Source organism: Archocentrus centrarchus, chromosome 13 (assembly GCF_007364275.1).
Source record: "Archocentrus centrarchus isolate MPI-CPG fArcCen1 chromosome 13, fArcCen1, whole genome shotgun sequence".
Lineage (NCBI taxonomy): Eukaryota > Metazoa > Chordata > Actinopteri > Cichliformes > Cichlidae > Archocentrus > Archocentrus centrarchus.
Window position 1 is genome coordinate 23,688,515 of NC_044358.1, and position 20,050 is coordinate 23,708,564.

Genomic DNA, 20,050 nt, shown 5'->3' on the forward strand with positions numbered 1-20,050 from the left:
ATAGGAATCTAACAGCCTATACAACACACTGTAAATGATTGGACTGCATCACACTTTATATAGCAGCCAACAAATGCTCTCCTACTTGATAGTCTCATTTTGACTCAGGTCTGAATGTTGTATCTTTGTACAAATGTAACCTTAAAGAAATGCTGCTTAAACTTAAATGTTGTTAAACTATTATAGACTTTAGGTCTAATTAGGTGCATTTCGTTAATTGGTAGTAATATCACAGCGTAGTACCAGAAGCCTCAGAGGATCAAAATATCACAGTGATTTTAAGGCATATAAGGAACATTTTGTGGACTGCATGAATGTTTGTGTTATTCTGCCCACTCTCCTGTGCATGGTGTTGTTTTATCAACTGGCAGAAGAGCTCATGTGAGGTCTGGGAAGCTTAACTTTTATTCAAAGAACTGTTCAGTCTTTAAAAGTCTTGATTTTTAAGGGAACTCACAAAAAAAGAAAAGCATCGCCGATCAATATTAAAACATGGAAAATAAAATACTGTTTTTCTTCTATTATTTCACTAGAAAACCAAAACCTGGAGACAGAGACGCAATACAGGCTCAGAGGAGTGTTACTAGAATATTACAATGTTGGAAACATAAACATGAGCAGATCTGTATCCTGGTCAAATCTGACTGAAGAAGCTTCATATTAACTGACTGCCTCGTGTAGCCAATAAAAAGATACATAAGAGAAAGTCAATAGCAGGCCCATAACAGGCCTACTGCAGGCCCGGGGAGCCTATTTAAAGCCGACAGTGGATCGTTGTACAGGCTGCGCACTGGACTTCATGAATGGGAATCGGCAGCAGCCTCCTGCTGAATGGCTGACAGATACAGGTCCAAAAGCGGGCGATGAATGGGAGTCCGCGTGTAGCGTCACGAGCTGATACACTGATTCTGGATCCGCACGAGCGGACCTAGTCTGTACATAACATCAGGACCCCGAGCCGTCCTGTGACCGACCACACTGAACTCCCCCAAGTCTATTAAATGGATTATCGGAAAAGCCCCCTTTTACACCGCGACCTCCCACATGACCAGGAAGCCTCACACACACACACACACACACACACACACACACACACACACACACACACACACACACACACACGCACGCACGCACACGCACACACACACACACACGCTCTCTCGCTCTCTATTCAACCCCAAAACAAACCGCTATCATCATCAAACGACTGCACTTGCTCTCTGCCATCAAAAGCCGATTCTCAGCGCAGGTTTCAGCTCACAGACTGGCTGCGGGGATGAAACGGGTTTAACACCCAAACACAGCAGCCTCCTCTCCGCCTCAGCACCTGGAGGTGTGCTGCTGCTGCTGCTGCTGCTGCTGCGTCCTCGGCAAATCACGATGCTGATGCCTTTCTCCTCTCAGCATGAGCACACGAAAAATGCTCTGCAGAAATGTCTTAACCATGATCGTCAGGATGGTCCAGACGCGCTAAATAAGAAATAAAACGCAGCAGTAGCTGCGGTGCCAACAGCTCTCACCTCAATACAGGACTGGTTTCATGACGCTGGCGTTTCTGAGGCGATCCTGGTGAAGATGTTCACTGTTCGGGATTAAACATGGTTATTCTCCGGGCTCGGATGTTGTTCTTAGCTCCAGTTTATAAGAGCTCACAGCCGGTCAGCTCTACCTCCATCTCCGCTCGACGCACTATGCTGCTTCTGCTGAATACTTGGCTCCGCTTTGCACAGACCACCATCAATCAGGGAGAGTCAGAAAAGCTGCTACTTCCGCTTAATGCTTTCAGAATAAAGCTAAAATTTGAGGGCGGGGGGGGGGGGGGGGGGGGGGGGGGGGGGCGAGTTGCCTGCTCTGAAGGCCACAGTTTGAGTGGAGCGTCTCTGTGCAGATTATAAATCTGCTAAATTGCTGCGATAGCTGTGTTTGCGTAGAAATGGTCCACAGGGACATGTCCCTAACAAGTTTGCATGTGGGATGTGTGAGCTGCCAGCTTTGAGTGGCTATAAACACCAAACTGCCAGGGTTCCTTGATCCTAGTGTTCAATGCTCCCCAGCTCTTTATAGCAAGTAATGGGAAACCTGAGCACCCCCCCCCCCCCCCCCCCCCCCAAGCTTGCTCAGTATAGCGTGGGTTAGTTGAAAGAACATGTGGTTTTGCTGATTTAAATGCTCTTCCCTGACTTCATTTTCACTTGCTAGCGCCTTTTTTGTGGTGAAAGCGCCATGAAATTTAGACGAATGTTAGAGGAAAATATTCAAATGCAACTATGAGTTAAAATCATATTACAAGACGAATTTAATTAACCCAAACTTGTCATTGCAAACCAAAGTAATATTATTTATTTATCACCCAAAGTTAACACTAGATACATAATATCAAACTAAATCCTGCCCAAGGTGGTACTTTGTCCTTTACTGGAAATTAATGTGCATTCAGAAAAAATGAAAAGAGAAGTGTTTAATTTTAGTTTTACCACAGATTTCCCAAATTATGCAACAACCACTAAAAAAAGATTTTTATATCCATCTGCCAGAAAAAAGAACAGCATTGTTTGAAATGCAAGGTGTGCTTGTTTACTAGAAAACAAGCTTCTATATATATATGTGTGTGTATATATTTGTCTTTGTTGTGTACAGTTTTACAAAGTTACCTTTATGATCAGTCAAGATTTTTTTTTTTTAAATATAATTTTAAGAGAAAATTTGTCAGGAAAATAGCAGAAGCGGGACCTTGTATCATGTCGTTTTTAATGTAATTTTGAGATCACGCGATGCTTATTTCTGGACATTAAACACAAATGATCACAAACTGATTCATACGTGGTTTCTATGAGTTATAGTAAACTGTGTGTTTTCCTTTATCTTTGCATAGAAATATAGAACTGAAAATAGATGCGGTTCAGCTAAAATGCTTGGTTCCTTAAAAGCAGACATTTTAAAGATGACCTGCCCTTTGTTCAGATTTAGCATCCACAGGAAAGGAAAAAAACTATATTAAACACACACACACACACACACACACACACACACACACACACACACACACACACACACACACACACACACACACACACTTTTGTACACAATTTTTATTTCCTCAAAAATGAATCAGTCAATATTATTCTGGGGGCTTTTAACTTGAAGGCACTAAACTACTGACATTGTGTGTGGGTGACTTTGGTCGAATTGACCGCATCTTCCTCCACTGTGTGTGTGTGTGTGTGTGTGTGTGTGTGTGTGTGTGTGTGTGTGTGTGTGTGTGTGTGTGTGTGTTTCACTGATCTATTTAGCACTGCCCTTAAAGGAGCCACACCCTTTTATTGTTGCCATAACTTGCAGCTGACACAATGCTAGATGTCCTGTTTATCTGCGTGTGCTATTTAAGGAATAAATTCACATTAAAAAAGAGGACATTTGACCCACTCTTCAGAGCACCCACATGCATGGCAGCATATAAACACATGAGCTGCAGCCCCAGAGTCCACAGACCCAGATACACATGAGTGGAGGACAAGGTGGGTGTCTTAAGGGGTGGCACCTCCTCAAGTTCTCATTTAAACCAGCAACCCCAACACCACTGAAGCACCACTGAAACAGCTCACTGGGGGTTTCAGGACAGTCTCTCAAACATCTGATTTTACTCTTCGTTTTGCTTTGTGTTGTCAGAGCTGGTTATTAGAATGATACTAAACACTTTTACCACTAGAGAGGTGATTACAAGGTCATGCAAACAGTTACTGTGGCTCCGGCGACAGAAGCAACAGCAACAAACACAAAGCAAAGACAGTCTGTAGTGTAAACAGCTAAATAATTGCACAATCAGAGGACAAAAACACTGCGAGGAAAGGGATGTTAGGATCTGAGATGCCGCAATACAACACCTATTAATCCAAAACAATTAAATCTGTGCATAAAATCTATGAAAAGGTGTTATTCACTGTTTCATAAATCTCCACAGTAAGAACTATAATCCAGAGAACGTCCTATGTGGGGTTAGGGATTAGGCTCATACTTCAGTGAACTGACAGAAAAATGTAGACAAAATGGGAAATGAGGTCATGCAGAAGCATCATCAGATGATCATTTCTTCCATCACCTGGCTGAAGAAAGCAAACAGATTGTGTCAACAACATTTGAAATAAAACCCTCTTATGATGGGGTTTAGTTTTTAAGCGGGCTTATCTTCAAGGATAATTTATTTTTCATTTGGTAAAGCTCTCTGAGCTGCGTTTCAAACATGGAAGTTGCAATAAATAAAGTCACCGTTGTCATTATTACATTAAAGTTGCTCAGCCAAATTAGGCTTTTCACTTAGCCCTGTGATGTTTACATCTCAGTGGGGGCATGGAGAGTTTATCTTCATGATAATCCTCACTGAGAGGATTGAATTGGGCAGGGGGGGGGTAAGGACTAAAATAATGACCTGGTCAGGCCACAGACAGGTGGTAGTAGGAGAGGATGAGCTGATTTGAAAGGTCAGCATTTAATCTGAGTGTTTCCTCCACACCTGCTTCTAGTTAGAGCCATCACAACGTGATCTTGTTTTCCAAACTCTTCTCTCAGCTGCTAAGCAGCTCTAAGTGATCTGTGTAATGATTAGCAGTATAGACAAATGATTAAACAAAAGCACGGAGACTGAAAGGTTGCCAGTTTTATGCACTCTGCACAAAACCGTCCTCAAGGATGCAGCTCAAGGTTTCACAAGCTGTTGTAAAGCACTAAAATAGACTATCTTCAGACCAGAGACCTGGTGTCAGATGAATACGGTCCCAAGAAATCATATGAATTTAGGTGTTTTGGGCCACTGTTTCAATAAGGACGAAGCAGAAGTATACTGCAGATTATACCACAATAACTAAATCTACTTACTATAAATACCTTGTACATATTCCTAGTGAATTATTATGTTTACCTTCTTAACACCTTGCGCTGTTCTTACGACCTCACATTAGGAAAAATTAGGCTTATATTTCACTGTAAAATATGCCTAATCAGCTTATATATACTACACCTTTATATAAAGTGCAGAAGTCATCTCCTGTATGCAGTAAGATACTTTTAGCTGCTCCTCTATTTCCCCAGGGGTTGCCACAGCAGATCGATCAGCATGCTTGGTTTGGCACAGATTTTATGCCCTTCCATCTAGCTGGGTTTGGGAGCAGCACTAGGAGCACATTAGCTTGTGACCCACCTGAGACTTTGCGTTTGTGTCTCCTCCTGGTCTTGAACTGGGGATCTTTTGCATGTAAAGCAAATTTTTAAACCATGGAGCCACTAATCTCTTGTATGTAGTGTCTTATTCAATATTCTAGCATACTGTGCGTTGTGTACATGGTTACAGTTTACAGCATTTCTGACCTGTATTAGAGCAGCAGAGGAGTTCATGGTTAACTCAATGGCTGCAGCAATATGAGAGCCTAAAACTGCAGTTCCTCAAATGGCCTCTAGAGGCTGGCTTCAAAATTGAGTCCATCCATCCATCCATCCATCCCCATGTTAAAATGACACACTTTACATTGGAGACAAACTGATTTAGCCAGGTATAAAATTATTTTGGTCTCTATAGATATATCTTTATTACAGGATATTTTGAATGACAGGTGGGTGTCTCGATGTCTCCTAGGCTTCACTTTATCTAATTTGAATCACTGATCCGGACCCTTTGAACATGTCTGTGATGGCCTTTTGGAGCATTTTTAACACAGTGTCTCAGAAATAATATGGCTTGCTGAGGGATTAATATACTAACTAATGTTCTATCTAGTATTTTCTGTATCATACTGAGCACTAATTAGCAGGTATCTGTATCTATGGGCTGCACCATACAATTTTCTGATAACCAGCACTGCTAATAATAGCCAGCAACTAGCAAAACAACCTCTTTTGCAAATATGAACACTTCTCACACAAAAAAAAAAGCAAGATGGCAGTTGCCATGAAAGTAAAGCCGAGGCTTCAGGCTGTGAGTCCACAAACCAGTGGGTGGTGTTATGGTAGCTACAGCACATCTATCTTTTATTTACAGTCTTTGTTTGTTACACACATGCACGTATTTAATCTATGTGTCTTCTTTTCACACACCTTTATGTAAAATTAAGAGCTCCTGGAAACATACTGAGCAAATAAAAAAAGATTTTGGCTTTTGACTACTAACAAACTACTACTACTGACGACTGCTGCTAACTACTGCTTCATATGGGCTTTTTAATTACTATTAGTATTATTTTATACTGAGCAAACACAATGTTTCTTTAATCAAGGAATAGTCGGCTGCTTCACCCATAATAATTAGATGGATTTAATTAACTTGCAGTACAGTGGTTAGCACACGGCTCTCACTGATTCAAGTGGTGTGTAATTGCACAGATACACTACATGTACACTACATGCTGGACCACAGCTGTTATGACACTAGTTATAATCTATGTAAGCTGTTTTTATGAATACAGTATATGTCTTAAACATTAAGGTAAGTTGAACGCTGAGCGACCTTCCACCTCCAGCAGATGAATGAAAAACATTCTTCGGAGTGACAATAAAAAAACAACCAAAACCTGTTTTAGAGAAAGTAGAGAAAGTATGTGCTGAGAAAAATAAATACATTTCTGGGAGCATCAGTGAGAGATATTTAATCTAATCAGAAAGTTTTAAAACTTACAATAATAAACCATTTGGTTTGGATGATCATGTGAGGAGGAAGAGGCTCCACCGCTGTTTTTATTAGGAGCGATAAGGAAATGAATACAGAAACCTTTAAACTCGTTATTCTCAATTCAAACCCAGAATAGGGCGAGGAGTTGCTTCATGAAACATAAAGAGACCTGGGCCGAACAAAGGCTCTCTCTTTGTCTCTCTCTAGAGACCCTCGCTTCTTATTGATTCTTAAACACTTCCTGCCGGAAGGATGAATTGACACGGGCCTCGAGGGGGCAGTGGCCGCTTCAGACTAATGCTCACCCCCCCCCCAGCTTCCTCACTGGCCACACCACATCACATCTGTTTTAGTCCCGTTCTGTCAATGTCTTAATGCTTCCAAATTACTAGCCTATCACATTCTTCCTTTTTAATTCCTCTCATTGAGCCATGAAAGGTCGGCATTTTCCATTTTGTCCTTTGTGCTCACATACAGTACAGCTCAATGACAGAGGACCCGTAACATTACAGTGCACACAAACAGCACGGCCTCCTCAGTGGGCGTCATTGATCAGAGAACACTGTATATACCATATTTAGACTTCAGATGGGTGAGACGCGGGTGGTAGGGAGCTGGAAGACAAAAGGGGGGCGGGAAGGGGGGGGTGCTTTTGAGTTGATTTCCTGTGAAAGCATCTAAAGTGGATGAGATGGAGATTGGTCTCCTGGGGGCTGCTGGAGGATCAATGTGTCAGAGGGCTTTAATAAGAAACTGCTCCTCACTGTCTCCTGACCAGAAACAGAGACTATTGAGGCGCATACAAAACCGCCGTGACGTTGAAGAACTACTTTTCACTGGTATGCACAGAATAAAATGTCTGCACCCTGCGTTTTGTAGAAGTGTGTGGATGTGCCATCTGTGTGGATACATGACTAAAACTATAACACAAAGCTTTAAGACAGTAAAATGGGGAACATAAAAAAAAAAAATTTGACAGATGATACTTTTCACTCATGCATACCTGACACAATACTCCCTCTTATGAAAGCTTTCACTTCAACACAATTACCAACAAAGCCTCTTGAAGAAGACGGGCCCTGAGGTCGAAGGCTAAATGAGGATTCAGACCAAAATCAGCCCCGCTTTGAAATAATACAGAGAAAGTTCAGACATTAGTGTATCAGTGTACTATAAAGTACCATCCAGGAAGGCCAGCCTAATTAATGGAATGAATTCTATGAGCTTATCTGAGCTGCCATGTATTCACCAGACACTTTATTAGGTACAACTGTTAGGCACCCGTTCAACTGCTCATTAACTCATGTATAAACAACATGAACGTATGGATCCATTAAAAGTTCAGGCTGCTCGTGGTGGTGTGATGGTGTGGGGGATATTTTCTTGGCACACTTTGGGCAACATCTCAGCTTACCTGAATATTGTTGCTCACCAGTGTACCCATCTTATTTTTCCAGGATAACACCATGTCACATAGCTCAATTCATCTCAGATGTGTTTCTTGAACATGATCATGTACTCAAATGGCCTCCACAGTCACCAGATCTCAATCCAGTAGAGCACCTTTGGGATATGGTGGAACAAGAGATTAGCATCGCGGATGTGCAGTCGACAACTCTGCAGCAGTTGTGCGATGCCATCGTGTCAGTATGGAGCAAAATCTCAGGAATGTTTCCAGCATCTTGTGGAATCAGTGCCACAAGGAATCACGGCAGTTCTGAAGGAAAAAGCGAGTCCAACCTGGTGCTAGCAAGGTGTACTTTTATTTTTAGGTCTAGTTTTATTTTTATTTCAGTTAACTAAAATCTTTTTTTCACTCCTAGTTTTAGTTTTAAGTTAACTATAATCACCTTTGTAGGCTCCAGTGAGATATTCTCTCACCTCTCCAATTTTATATGAAACATATTCATAGGGAGTGAAAAGCTTGTAGTCTAGATGGAAGTCAAACTATATCCTGTTGCTGTAATATAAACTTATTTCATAGCTGATGGTTTGTGGGATTCAGGCTTGGCAGATATCATGGGGGCAACAATCTTATCTTTTCCCCGTGAGCTAAACAGTAGAAATATTTTGCTCATGTTACAATGCCAGGAATGTGTGCTTGCACTGAATGGAGATTGTAGCACCATGATGCACCATGCTGTGTCAAAGCAAAAACTGGACATGGTTTAAAAAACAAAACAAAAACATAGGTAACCCAGTTAGAGTGACCTTTGTTTTTTTTCTGGGGCCCCTCGAAAGTTAATGTTTGATACTCCAGCCTCGCTTTAGAAGTCTTATCAAAATATAACTCGTGTTCACAGACTGAAGGAAATAATTCAACCTCTGTTTAGTAAAGACAGGTTCTTTATTTCTTGTTTTCCTGTTGGGTTACAGGCTGGTGTTGAATTTCGTCACGCACAGAGTCACAAGTGTCAGTCTGACTCACACCAACTTTTGCAACACTTTCACAGGGGCGCCAAGAAATCAGCAGTGCCGATCCTCAGACGACCTGCGTTTGTGTGTTTGTGTGTGTGTGTGTGTGTGTGCATGTGTGTTTTCAGTGTCGCCCTGTACCTGACTTTGCATCTCTCCTGCTGAGCTGGCAGGAGGTGATGCATGATGTGTGTGATGATGTCATCCCAGCCACTCTGGAGCTCAGCCCAAGATAGCACAGTAAACCACACCATCAATGACACTGTAAACAACACGAGGAAAAAAACAACAGGAAGGGAAGCGCGTCAGTTAGTCATGTGCTGGAAAGTGTCTGACAGTGAACTTTATGGTGGAAACAGCAGTGGTGGAAAGCAAGCACACTTACTCAGACGCTGTGCTTAAATGCAGTTTTACACAGGTGTGGTTCACAGAGATGATGCTGAACCAGCTAAAACGCTAAAATGGCAGCTTTCACATTAATATTCACTTATTTCATCACAGTTTTCAGAACAGTTTCTCAGGAGACAGAGTTTCATTTTGATACTCTACAATATTTTTGATGTCTTTCTTTTCTTGTCTTCTTGTACAGTCTAGATGAACTTCACTAATGCGGCAGGCCTTGTTCTGATGTTTTGTTTTTTTAACAAAAAGGAAAATTATTGATTCTGTGCAAAAGGTTTTCCTTAAGCAGCCACAGATTTCTTGACACTGGAAAAGCTTTTGTACCGTGTTTATTTTACTTCCTCATTGTTTGAGATCTCATAAAACCAGATGCTGTTTGGGTGAAATAATTACTGCAAAATCAAACCATGCACCCATGGTCACTTTATTAGGTACACCTTTCTAGTACTGGGTTGGACTCACTTTTGCCTTCAGAACTGCCTTATTTCTTCGTAGCACAGATTCAACACAGTGCCTAAAACATTCCTCAGAGAATTTGGACCATACTGACATGCTAGCATCACACAGTTGCTGCAGATCTGCAGAACTGCACATCCATCATATAAATCTCCCACTCTACTGCATCCCAAAGATGCTGCATTGGATTGAGATCTGGTGATTGTAGAGGCCGTTTGAGTGCAGTGATGTCCAGCTTGAGATGATTGGTGCTTTGAGTCTTGGTGTGTTTTCCTGCTGGAAGCAGCCATCAGAAGATGGGTACGCTGTGGTCACAAAAGGGAGGACATGGTCAGCAAAAATACTCGGGTAGGCTGTGGTGTTTAAATGATGCTCAGTTAACATTAAGGGGCCCAAAGTGTGCCCACACCATTACACCACCGGCAGCAGCCTGAATTATTGATACAATGCAGGATGGATCTATGCTTTCATGTTGTTTACACCAGTTTCATTGTTACTGCACCAAATAAGGAAATAATTCATGTTTTTAAAGTCAGTTAGTTCATCCCATTACTCAGAAGTTTGGGGTCACTTAGAAAAGTCTCATTTCCCACTTCTCTTTCTGTTCCAATTAGAGCCAGTTTGCACTTTTCTGGGAAGGGAGTAATTCACACATTTACTTGAAAACCTTTTTTTTTTTTTTTTGGAAATTAACAGCCCGCCTTTGACTTTCTTTTAAAAATGTATTTTCAAGTTTTAGAGAAGTGGTTTTGACGTGAAACACAGAGCAGCTAAACTTCCTGATCTTATGAACAGCAACACAGAAATCAAACATTAACTTTTTTGGCATTTTGAAGGTGGCACGGACATAAAAAACAAAACAAAACAAAAAAAAAAACAGTGTCACCTCTTGCCAAAGGAAATACTTGTTATAAGAGAAGAAAGAAGTAATGAGTCATTTATAGGCAGTTATCATAAAATTAGGAAACAAACTGAAAAAAAAAAAAAAAGTCCAAGCACAACATTAAGGTTAATCTATTTAAAAATGAGGTCATGGGGGGGGGCCGCACAGTGGTGCAGTGGTTAGCACTGTTGTGTCACAGTAAAGAGTTGCGGGGTTCAAATCCACTACTGACAGCTTTCTGTGTAGAGTTTGTGTGTTCTCCCCTGTGTCTGTGTGGGTTCTCTCTGGGTCACAGTCCAACGATATGCAATTAGTAGGGTTAGGCTAACTGGTGGTTGTAAATTGGCCATAGGTGTGAATGGTTGTCTGTTTCTCTGTGTTCGCCCTGTCTCTTGCAGGGTAAACAGAGGAAAATGAATGGTTGCAGATCATGTAATTTGAACATTTTATTTCTTAGTAACTACAATGTCATCTTTTGTCTGTGAGTTAACATGAACCTCACCCACCCATCATTTCTCCTGATGACAGGGTGGGGAGAAGACTTCAGAGGTGGGGAAGGGGGGGGGGGGGCACGGAGGGGTGGGGGGTGTCACAAGAGAGACCAGCTCCATATTCAGCATCTGGACTGGCTGATCACTGATCACGTGGCAGAGTGATTCAGCCAGACGATGTCAGAGCAAATCAGAGCGCAGGGGAGCGTTAGGCATGGAGCCACCTGACAGAGGAGGCCTGTTTCCATAGCAACACCCACAGGGGGGTGGAAGGGATAGGGGGTGAGGGTGATTTCGGGTGAAGTGGGGGTGGAGGGGGTAAACCGACTTCATGCAGACAGGCTAAAGAAGGAAAAAGAGGACTGGGACTGAGACATTTCTGAAGGGGATTACGAGAGGCTGAAAAAAAATGAATGAGACCTCCCTAGCGCACATATAGGCACCAAACTCCTTCACACACACACACACACACCCACACACACACACACACACACACACACACACACACACACACACACACACACACACACACACACACGCACACACACACACACACACACACACACACGCGCACTCACGCTGTAACCATGCAACAGTCCTCTGCAGCAGTTTATGGTCTGAGCTACTTAGTAACACAAAGGAGAAAAATCCTGAATGGTGTGTTAGTTCACTGAAAGCACTGAATGAGATTTTCACAGCCGCAGAGAAATGAATGAAGATGATGCCTCTGAATGAGAGGGATGTCTGGGAAAAAAAAAAAGCCTTACCTGCCAAGCTGAAGCAGGATTCATAGGCAGTGAGCTGCAGCCCCGCAGGCTTCACTGAAAACTCTTCATTCATTCAGCACACAAAGTCCAGGAATTTAAGCTCGTAAGGCCCCAAACTGGAAGAGGTGCAGAGTCAGTTTGGGCACATGTGAACATGTGTGTGCTGGACAACTGTCAGTTAAAAAAAAAAACTATTAAAAAAGTTTAACTTGTTAACAACTAAAAACTGAGCAGCCAGTGAATGCCTGTAGATTCAGCTGTTCAAGTTATGAGTCCATATTCTAAATGGAATACAGTTTGTTTAAGTGTTTAGTTTAATTGCATGGATTATAGTCTGCAGTCATGTGACTCTGTGCAGTCCTGTGAAAAACTAATCACACCCCATCAGTGGTTTGTAGAACCCTCTTTAGCAGTAATAACTTGAAGGAATTGTTTTCTGTATTCCATAATCATGGAGGAATTATGGCCCACTCTTATTTATAACTTTACTTCTTTTCATTGAAGTTTATGAGCATTCATTTATGCACAGCTCTTTTAAGGTTCTGCTACAATATTTTAGGCAGGTTGAGCTCTGGGCTTTGACTGGTCCATGGCAGCACCTTGATTCTTTTCTTTTTCAGCCTTTCTGTCGTGGATTTGCTGCCGTCCGTGGGATCATTGTACTGCTGTATGACCCAATTTCAGCCAAGCTTTAGCTCTCAGACAGATGTCCTCATATTTCACTCTAGAATACATTGGTATACAGAGGAGTTCGTGGTTGACTCAATAAGTGCAAGGTATCCAGGTCTTGTGGCTGTAAAACAAGACCAAATCCTCACCTCTCCACCACTGTGCTGACAGTTGGTATGAAGTGTTTCTGCTGATATGCTGGGTTTGATTTTCTCCAAACGTAGTTCTGTGCATTATGGCCAAATATCTCCTCTCCTCTCTGTCCAAAGGACATTGTTCCAGAAGTCTCGTGGTTTGTTTAAGCTTTAATCTAATAACCCAGAGAAAAAAATAAAAAATCAGCTTTCGGATGAGAGGTGAAACGTCTTCAAAAAACAAAACAAAGTCCAGTCGCCTTTTTCAAGCTCGACTACTATGACCTGGATGACTGAGAACCTACACAGACATACTAATTAATTAGAAAAAAAAAAGTCATAGCATCAGATCTATATCGTGTTATCAAGGACAGAGGTGGAGATGTTGGGAACAGTTTCCCTAACAGGAAACAGACAACGGGGAAGCTGCGAGCACAGACAAGCAGGACTACAGTCAGAAGTGTCAGCTAAATAATTCATAGTGATAACAAAACATAACTTTACTGCCCTCTGCTGAATGCAGGATGGAAAGAAAAGGGATTAGATAATCCACGACCTCTTTTTTCTCTTCTCTCTCTCACCGCAGGATGACATTTGCACTTTGGAACAGCCTTAAAATAAACATGACAAGGCAAAAAAAATAAATAAAATGCTGAGGCATCAATGTGCAGTCATTAATGAAAGTTCTCGGATCAAGGGCCAGTCCAGTCCAAGTGAAGCAACCTGTCCACCGCAATAAAAATAACATCAGGCCATTAGGCTTACTCAAGACCTTTGTTATTCCACAGATGGAGGTTGTTAATATTTATAGTGCCGACGACGGGCAGCTGGAGAAGCTGAGATGAGAGATATAGAAGAAAGCGTGATGAGGATGCGTGAGAGGAGAGGGGATATGAAAAAAATCCAAGATTGAGGTCAAAGGTGAATGGTGCTCTAGAGGGCAGAATGAGGCCATAATTGTGCTGAGATAGCCCAGAGTCTGCTCTGATTGATAAGCAAAATGGGGCTTAAGATAGAGCCAGAGTGGTGGAGGAGGAAGTGCATGTCTGAGTCTGCTAGTCTCGTTTGTCTCTAATGGCTGTGAGCCGTGGTGCTCTTTAAGAAGAGGCCTCTCATGAATAATGCAGTCTAATTCAGTCATACTAAGATGCGGGCAGACTTCAGAGGGACCGCTGAGGGTCGAATCACTGATCTGTGAATTCATTCCCCATCTTTGTTTAGATGGTTAGTCCTTTTTCTTCATCTCAGTGCACCCACTAAACAAATTCAAGAGTGCTCCATATGAGCCCTCGTCGGATTTTTATTTATTTATTTAACCTTCATTAACTCATGTAAAAAGATCACTACAATGTGGTTGCTGTGTTGTTTTAATAGTAATGATTAGGAGGTAATAATTCATGTTTTTATAGGAAAGAAGAATTAAACATGAAAAACATCTGTTGTTTTGTTGCTGTAATTATGTTTTTCTTTTAGGGCCGTGGGCTGTAATATGGAATGGCTTAACCTTACTTCGTAATTACACATTATTTTGGTAGACATGATGGATTTCTGACTATTCACCTGTACTCTGATAATGCAGAAGGGGAGGAACTCTGGAGTACAGTCACATCGAAAGGAGACGACCCCACAAACATAAACTGCAGAGCTTAAGAGGTTTTTGGACACTTGCCCTCAACTGAAGGAGAAGATAAAGTGAAAACAAACTCTTGCTAATTAAATGGCATTTTGGAATGTAAGTTATAGTCCTGTTATGGTTATTTTCATTTTTTGGATGGATTATGGCATTCACTATAATTTCTGTTCAAAAGTTACTGTGCATGAGTGTTTTTAAATAAAGGTTACAGAAAACAAATGGACTTTGTGCCATCTTTATAGGATCAGATGGGCCTCGAACCCACAGTGTTTGATAGGGTTTATTTTTGTGAGTAGGAAAGTCCTTATCACGTTTGCATTATCAGAGCACAGCTGAATAGTCAAAAATCCATCATGCACACCAAAAAGTAATGCATAATTACAAAATAAAATTGGGAGGTTAATCACCCCTAAAAATACAGTCTAATTACAGTATAAGATAGGGAAATTATTTTATTTCTTTACCCTAAAATACACAGAAGCTACTCAATACTTAAAATTACTTACATTGTAATTAATTCTTCCTTCCTGGAAAAAAAAAAACTGAATTGTTACCTTCATTCTAGTGCAAGTACTAATACTGGCAAGTATTTGTAGGTAAATATAATTACAATATAATTCCATTTCATTCTCTGGGAGTCGCACCATTATTTCATCATTCTGGCTTGTCAGAAAGCGTCTATGCCAAGCCTGCTCGTTTCTGCTGGAGACGAGGCTATGAAGTTATGAAGATGTTAATTTGTCCATATACTTGGAGAACCTCGCGTATATCTCAACACTGACACAGCCATCAAAGGGGTTCAGCAGAGAAAAGTACAACCTGCTCAGGACGTTCATCCTGCCTCAGGAGCTGCTGATGCAGGTCTACCCAGCACTGATTGAGCACATCCATCACACTCTGGTCTGGATCAAACTCCGGGGAGGGCAGAGACTGACAATAACTGACAGTCAAGCTTGCAGGAAGGATTACTGCTGTTCACCTGCCCACTGTTGACGTGCTCTCATTTAGAGTCTGAACACATTACCTGCTCAATCGTCTTGTTTTTATAGGACACTGCAGGCCGACACTATCAGACGGTCAACAGCCACCCCCCCCCCCCCCCCCCCCCCCCCCCCACCACCACCACCCAGCTGAAGAGTCTGTACGCAGGTAAGCACACATTCATGTACTGTATACAACCACTGAGTGTATGTATATATGACAACTCATCATGTTTGAGCATGAGCCTAGCATATACTTTACAGCTGATAAATCTGCAGCAACTGTGTGACACCATCATGTCAATGTGGACCAAAATCTCTGAGGACTGTTTCCAGCGACTTGTTGAATGAGATGAAGAATTAAGGTTGAAGGAAAAAAGTGTAACTAATAAAGTGGCCTGTGCATGTATATTACTACACAAACTACAGAAGAAATTACTGCATAGTCTTTATTTGGAATAGATCTGCAATGAAAGGGAGAAGTAAGCAGGTAAGCATGCACAATAATGTTGAGTATTAGGATCACAGACTCAGTAACCATTTACTGCATCGTTCAGCAGAGGAGAAAACTGACCCTTAATAGCAACTAACAATAATATTAAAACTTGTATTTACCAATCAATTTTAAAGTAGAGCAAAAGGAATGGAAAAAAAAAAAAAATCTTATTAACTGCTGTATGTGTTGTTCCATCACCATGACCTGCTCAAAAATAACCTCAGAAAAAAAAGCGGTGCTTTTACAGTACACCCTCCAATCAAACATAAATATAATGTTAAGCACACCACCCTTAACCTATCATCGGTTCTAGTTATAATCAGAAAAAAAAAAAAAAAAAAGGAAATACCATGGTCCCTTTGGTACAGAAAGGTAAACAGAACTTCAATAAACCTCCTTTAAAGCAGCACATGTTTTATATCCTATTAATGATTGCCTTTCAGTATTGCGTTCTCTACGAATCTAACAACAAACATCAGGTTATAGTTTTGTATTTTAACTGCAACTTATCAAAGATCAAGTAACTTTAATCAATCAACCCTTTAATTTATGGTTCACAGCCATAAACTGCCCTCTAGTGGTACATTTAACTACTGCAGGAAGAATAAAAGGAGCATTAACAGGTAAACATGCTGCTCAGCGTCGCACTAGGCTCCGTGTCTGAGCAGTGTTGTGATGTCACTGTGGGTCCGCTTAAAGGTTTGGGTCGTTCTCGTGGAAACGGTGGAGGTGATCAGCGTACCTGAGAGAAACAATGAAGCACTTGTAAGGATCAGTAGTTAAATGTCATGTTTAGCTCTTGCATGATGTGACATTAGAAATCCACACTCAAGCTTCTGCGTCAGCTGCAGGATGCTCACTCACTTTTTAGCACAGAAAGCTGAGCAGTCTCTGCCAATGCTCTCGCTCCAAGCGGTCTTATACAGCACCTGAAAATAATCACAGGTGAGTCCCGTTTCTCTGAGGCTGCAGATGTACCAGAGGCTACATAGCACTCAAAGCAAACCTACCAAGAAGACCAAACAGTGCAGGAACAGAGTGTAGAAGAAAGCAATGGTCCTGGCCATCTTGTTGGAGAGAATCACACGTCCCTGAGAGACACAAAAACCGGAGGATTAGATGAGATGTTCACACCAAAACACATTCAACGTGTCTGACCGTTTGATTCTGAGGCTCACCAGGCTCAGAGTCGCTTTATCCCAGGGGCTGAGGCTCAGGTATCGGCGCTGACGCTCCTGAAAACACACAATACAGAACCGTGACGACATCGCTCAGCAACATGCGTGAATACAAACACACGTTCAGTATCTCGCACTGTTCTTAAAATCAATAAGTACGCACGTATTTCAACTTTGGTTCCTTCATTTCAGATAGCCATGAAACTGAGTCAACTTTTTGTTGTCTACAGCTAATAAATATGCAGAAGTAAAAGATCGTGACTATTTCACTGTGTTGAAACACAACAGGCTGAGGCTGCCCTGAATGCTGGTATACTGCAACTGCTAGAGATAAACTGCTGTGAAGTTAATAGTGCCAACACAGCCCCCAAGAAGTCTGTGAGCCAGTTTGTATGTTACTTAAAACTAACTAGAAGCCATCTGCATCTGCGTCTGCACTCATGCAGTCTCGATAAACACGCTTGCTTGCTTGCATTAGCTGACATTAACCTCTCATTCAAATACAGTCTTCAGGTTCCAAAATGCAAGATGCTAGAAGGTGTGGGGCACTGCATGAAACCAAGGGGGTTCAACTGCAGACTGTAACGTGGGAAATATGAGTCCGTGAGCCACGAGTGTGTCAAACTGCCTTCAAAATGTTAAAATCAAACTGGAAAAATAATGAATAATGTTACTTTCTAAGGATGAAAACCACCATATACAAACAGGCTAGTACTGCTTGCACGTTAGCAGACTTACAATTAACGCCTGCAGTTTGATGGATCATTTCATTTTTAAATGCTAATATTAACATCTGCTCAGTATTACCTGAAGGTTTCACTCATTCTTCTTCACCCAGAAGATATTTTGCGGCTTTCATTCTGTGCTAAATCAGTAAAATAACCATTACAGTAGCAAAAGGGGGAGTTTAGATTGCAGGTGAGTGATGCTCTTCATATTTGGGGACTATACCTTCCTATCAGTTAGTCATTGGGGTTCCAAGACATAAGGTGGTCCCCTCTTGGTTTATTTGGTGTTTGTTCATCATTAGGAAATGCATTAAGTCATTATGGAAGAGGATGAAATACTGATGTCTGTAGTTACTCAGATAAAATCCCATAAAACAAAATGCACCCAGAAATGACAGAATTTAAGAGTTTCATTTCATCTTAAGTGTGTGACTTCTACCCTCTTGCTGAAGGAAGCAAATGGATCCAGTCTCTCCTCGTACTGGGAGGAGTAACGCATCACAGTGTCGTCGCTACCTCCAGCCTGCAGCACAGAGAGAATACAAGAAGGGGCACAGGCAGATCCAAATGAACCACTAAGCATTCATCAGCCACTAAAACATCAAACTGGGTTTATTTTTCCCACCAAATCAACTGAATATCAAAAAAAGAATCTCTCCCAACTGAAGCACCTTCATACACGCAGTCGCTCACACACACACACACACACACACACACACACACACACACACACACACACACACACACACACATACTCTGCCCGGGTAGCTCTGCAGAAATTTGATTTTCTCATAGAGTTTGATGTTGTCTGCTCTCAGGCTGTCCAGTTCATTCTGCAGGGCCTGCATGGTCTGCTGCATGGAGCGATTTTCCTACAGGCGTCAGAAGAAACAAAGGGAAGAGGAATTAGTTTCCCAATGAAAGAGACACATGAATACGTGTGTGTGTGTGTGTGTGTGTGTGTGTGTGTGAGAGAGTGAGAGAGAAAGAGAGAGACTCACAGCTTCCAGCTCCTGGTTGCGGGAGCGGAACCTCTCCCTTTGGCTGGAGATGATGGAGAGCAGCGAGTCCATCTGGCCCTGAGGAAGCTCAGGCTGGGAGCTCACACCTGAACCTGCAGATAAAGCAACACTTACAATGCCATGATTTATTTTCTCAATTTGCATGCGTACATTTTATATCAGACGGGGGCGAGGAAGGTTTGTTTTACGTGATAAATTAGACAGACAGCGCTCGACTCACCAGACCCTTGCGTTTTAACTGGCACACAAAAGAAGAGAAACACTTGAATGCCTCTAATCAGGCGAGATTGCAGTTTTGAAAAACAGTTAAACCCCCTGCGGAGCATCTTCTCGGCACACTTACTTGACTTCAGTTAGAGAAGTTGTGCTGAAGACAGACTTCAGTATCAAAGCTGGGTGATTAATTCGGTTTAAGAAGTGTGACACAGTGGTAAGCTTAGAAGGGAAAAACATTAAACTTCTGTCTTGTCTTCATAATTTGTCTTTTTTTATTTTTTTACATGTAGAAGAGGAATTTAATGCATCAGATCAGCCAGTCCTTCAGGCATGTGAATGTAGATTTACCATCAACGACCTGTGACTATTATTTTCTTAAACTGGATTCTTGTGAACAGATGAGTTTTTGTCCTGTTCTCATGGGTTTGAAGTTGGCTGCTTCTTTTATCAGCTGCTCCCTTTAAGCACCTCCACAGCAGTTCATCTGCCTCCATCTCACCCCATCTCCAGCATTCTCCTCTGCCACACCAGCCCTCTGCATGTCCTCCTTCATTACATCCATGAATCTTCTCTGTGGTCTTCCTCTTTTCCTCCTGCCTGGCAGCTACATATTCAATATTCCTCCATATTCTTCATAACCCCTCTGCGCATGTCCAAACCATCTCAGCCTTCCCTCTCTGTCTCCAAACTGCTAAAACTGAGCCATTGCTCTGATTTCTCATTTCTAAAGATAATTGACTGTTTGTGGCAAATTAACACACACTGCATGAGCAAAAACTTGCACAGGTTTCTGTCTGACTTTTAAGGACTAAAGGTTTAGGTCAGACTTGTGGCCTGTCCAGGATGTGCTCCACTTCTTGCCCTATGACAGATGGAATAGGCTCCAGCTCAGGCTACTCCAGTCATCACAGGGTGAGAGGCGGGAGTG

The 20,050-nt window shown here is 41.9% G+C and overlaps 2 protein-coding genes across 2 annotated transcripts in view; both read right to left on the bottom strand.

Annotated features, from left to right (window-relative positions):
• Positions 1-1,709, bottom strand: part of sh2b2 (SH2B adaptor protein 2) — a 28,275-nt gene extending 26,566 nt beyond the window's left edge. The window contains exon 1 of the mRNA XM_030745308.1: positions 1,521-1,709. The gene's annotated coding sequence lies outside the window, so the exon portion shown is untranslated. The remainder of the gene's footprint in view (positions 1-1,520) is intronic.
• Positions 1,710-15,917: 14,208 nt separating this feature from the next.
• cux1b (cut-like homeobox 1b) overlaps positions 15,918-20,050 on the bottom strand; it is a 63,841-nt gene continuing 59,708 nt past the window's right edge. The window contains 7 exon segments of the mRNA XM_030745492.1: positions 15,918-16,720; positions 16,843-16,907; positions 16,989-17,069; positions 17,157-17,213; positions 18,324-18,407; positions 18,640-18,756; positions 18,886-18,998. Of these exon segments, the coding sequence (XP_030601352.1) occupies positions 16,672-16,720; positions 16,843-16,907; positions 16,989-17,069; positions 17,157-17,213; positions 18,324-18,407; positions 18,640-18,756; positions 18,886-18,998 (566 nt within the window). The 3' untranslated portion in view covers positions 15,918-16,671.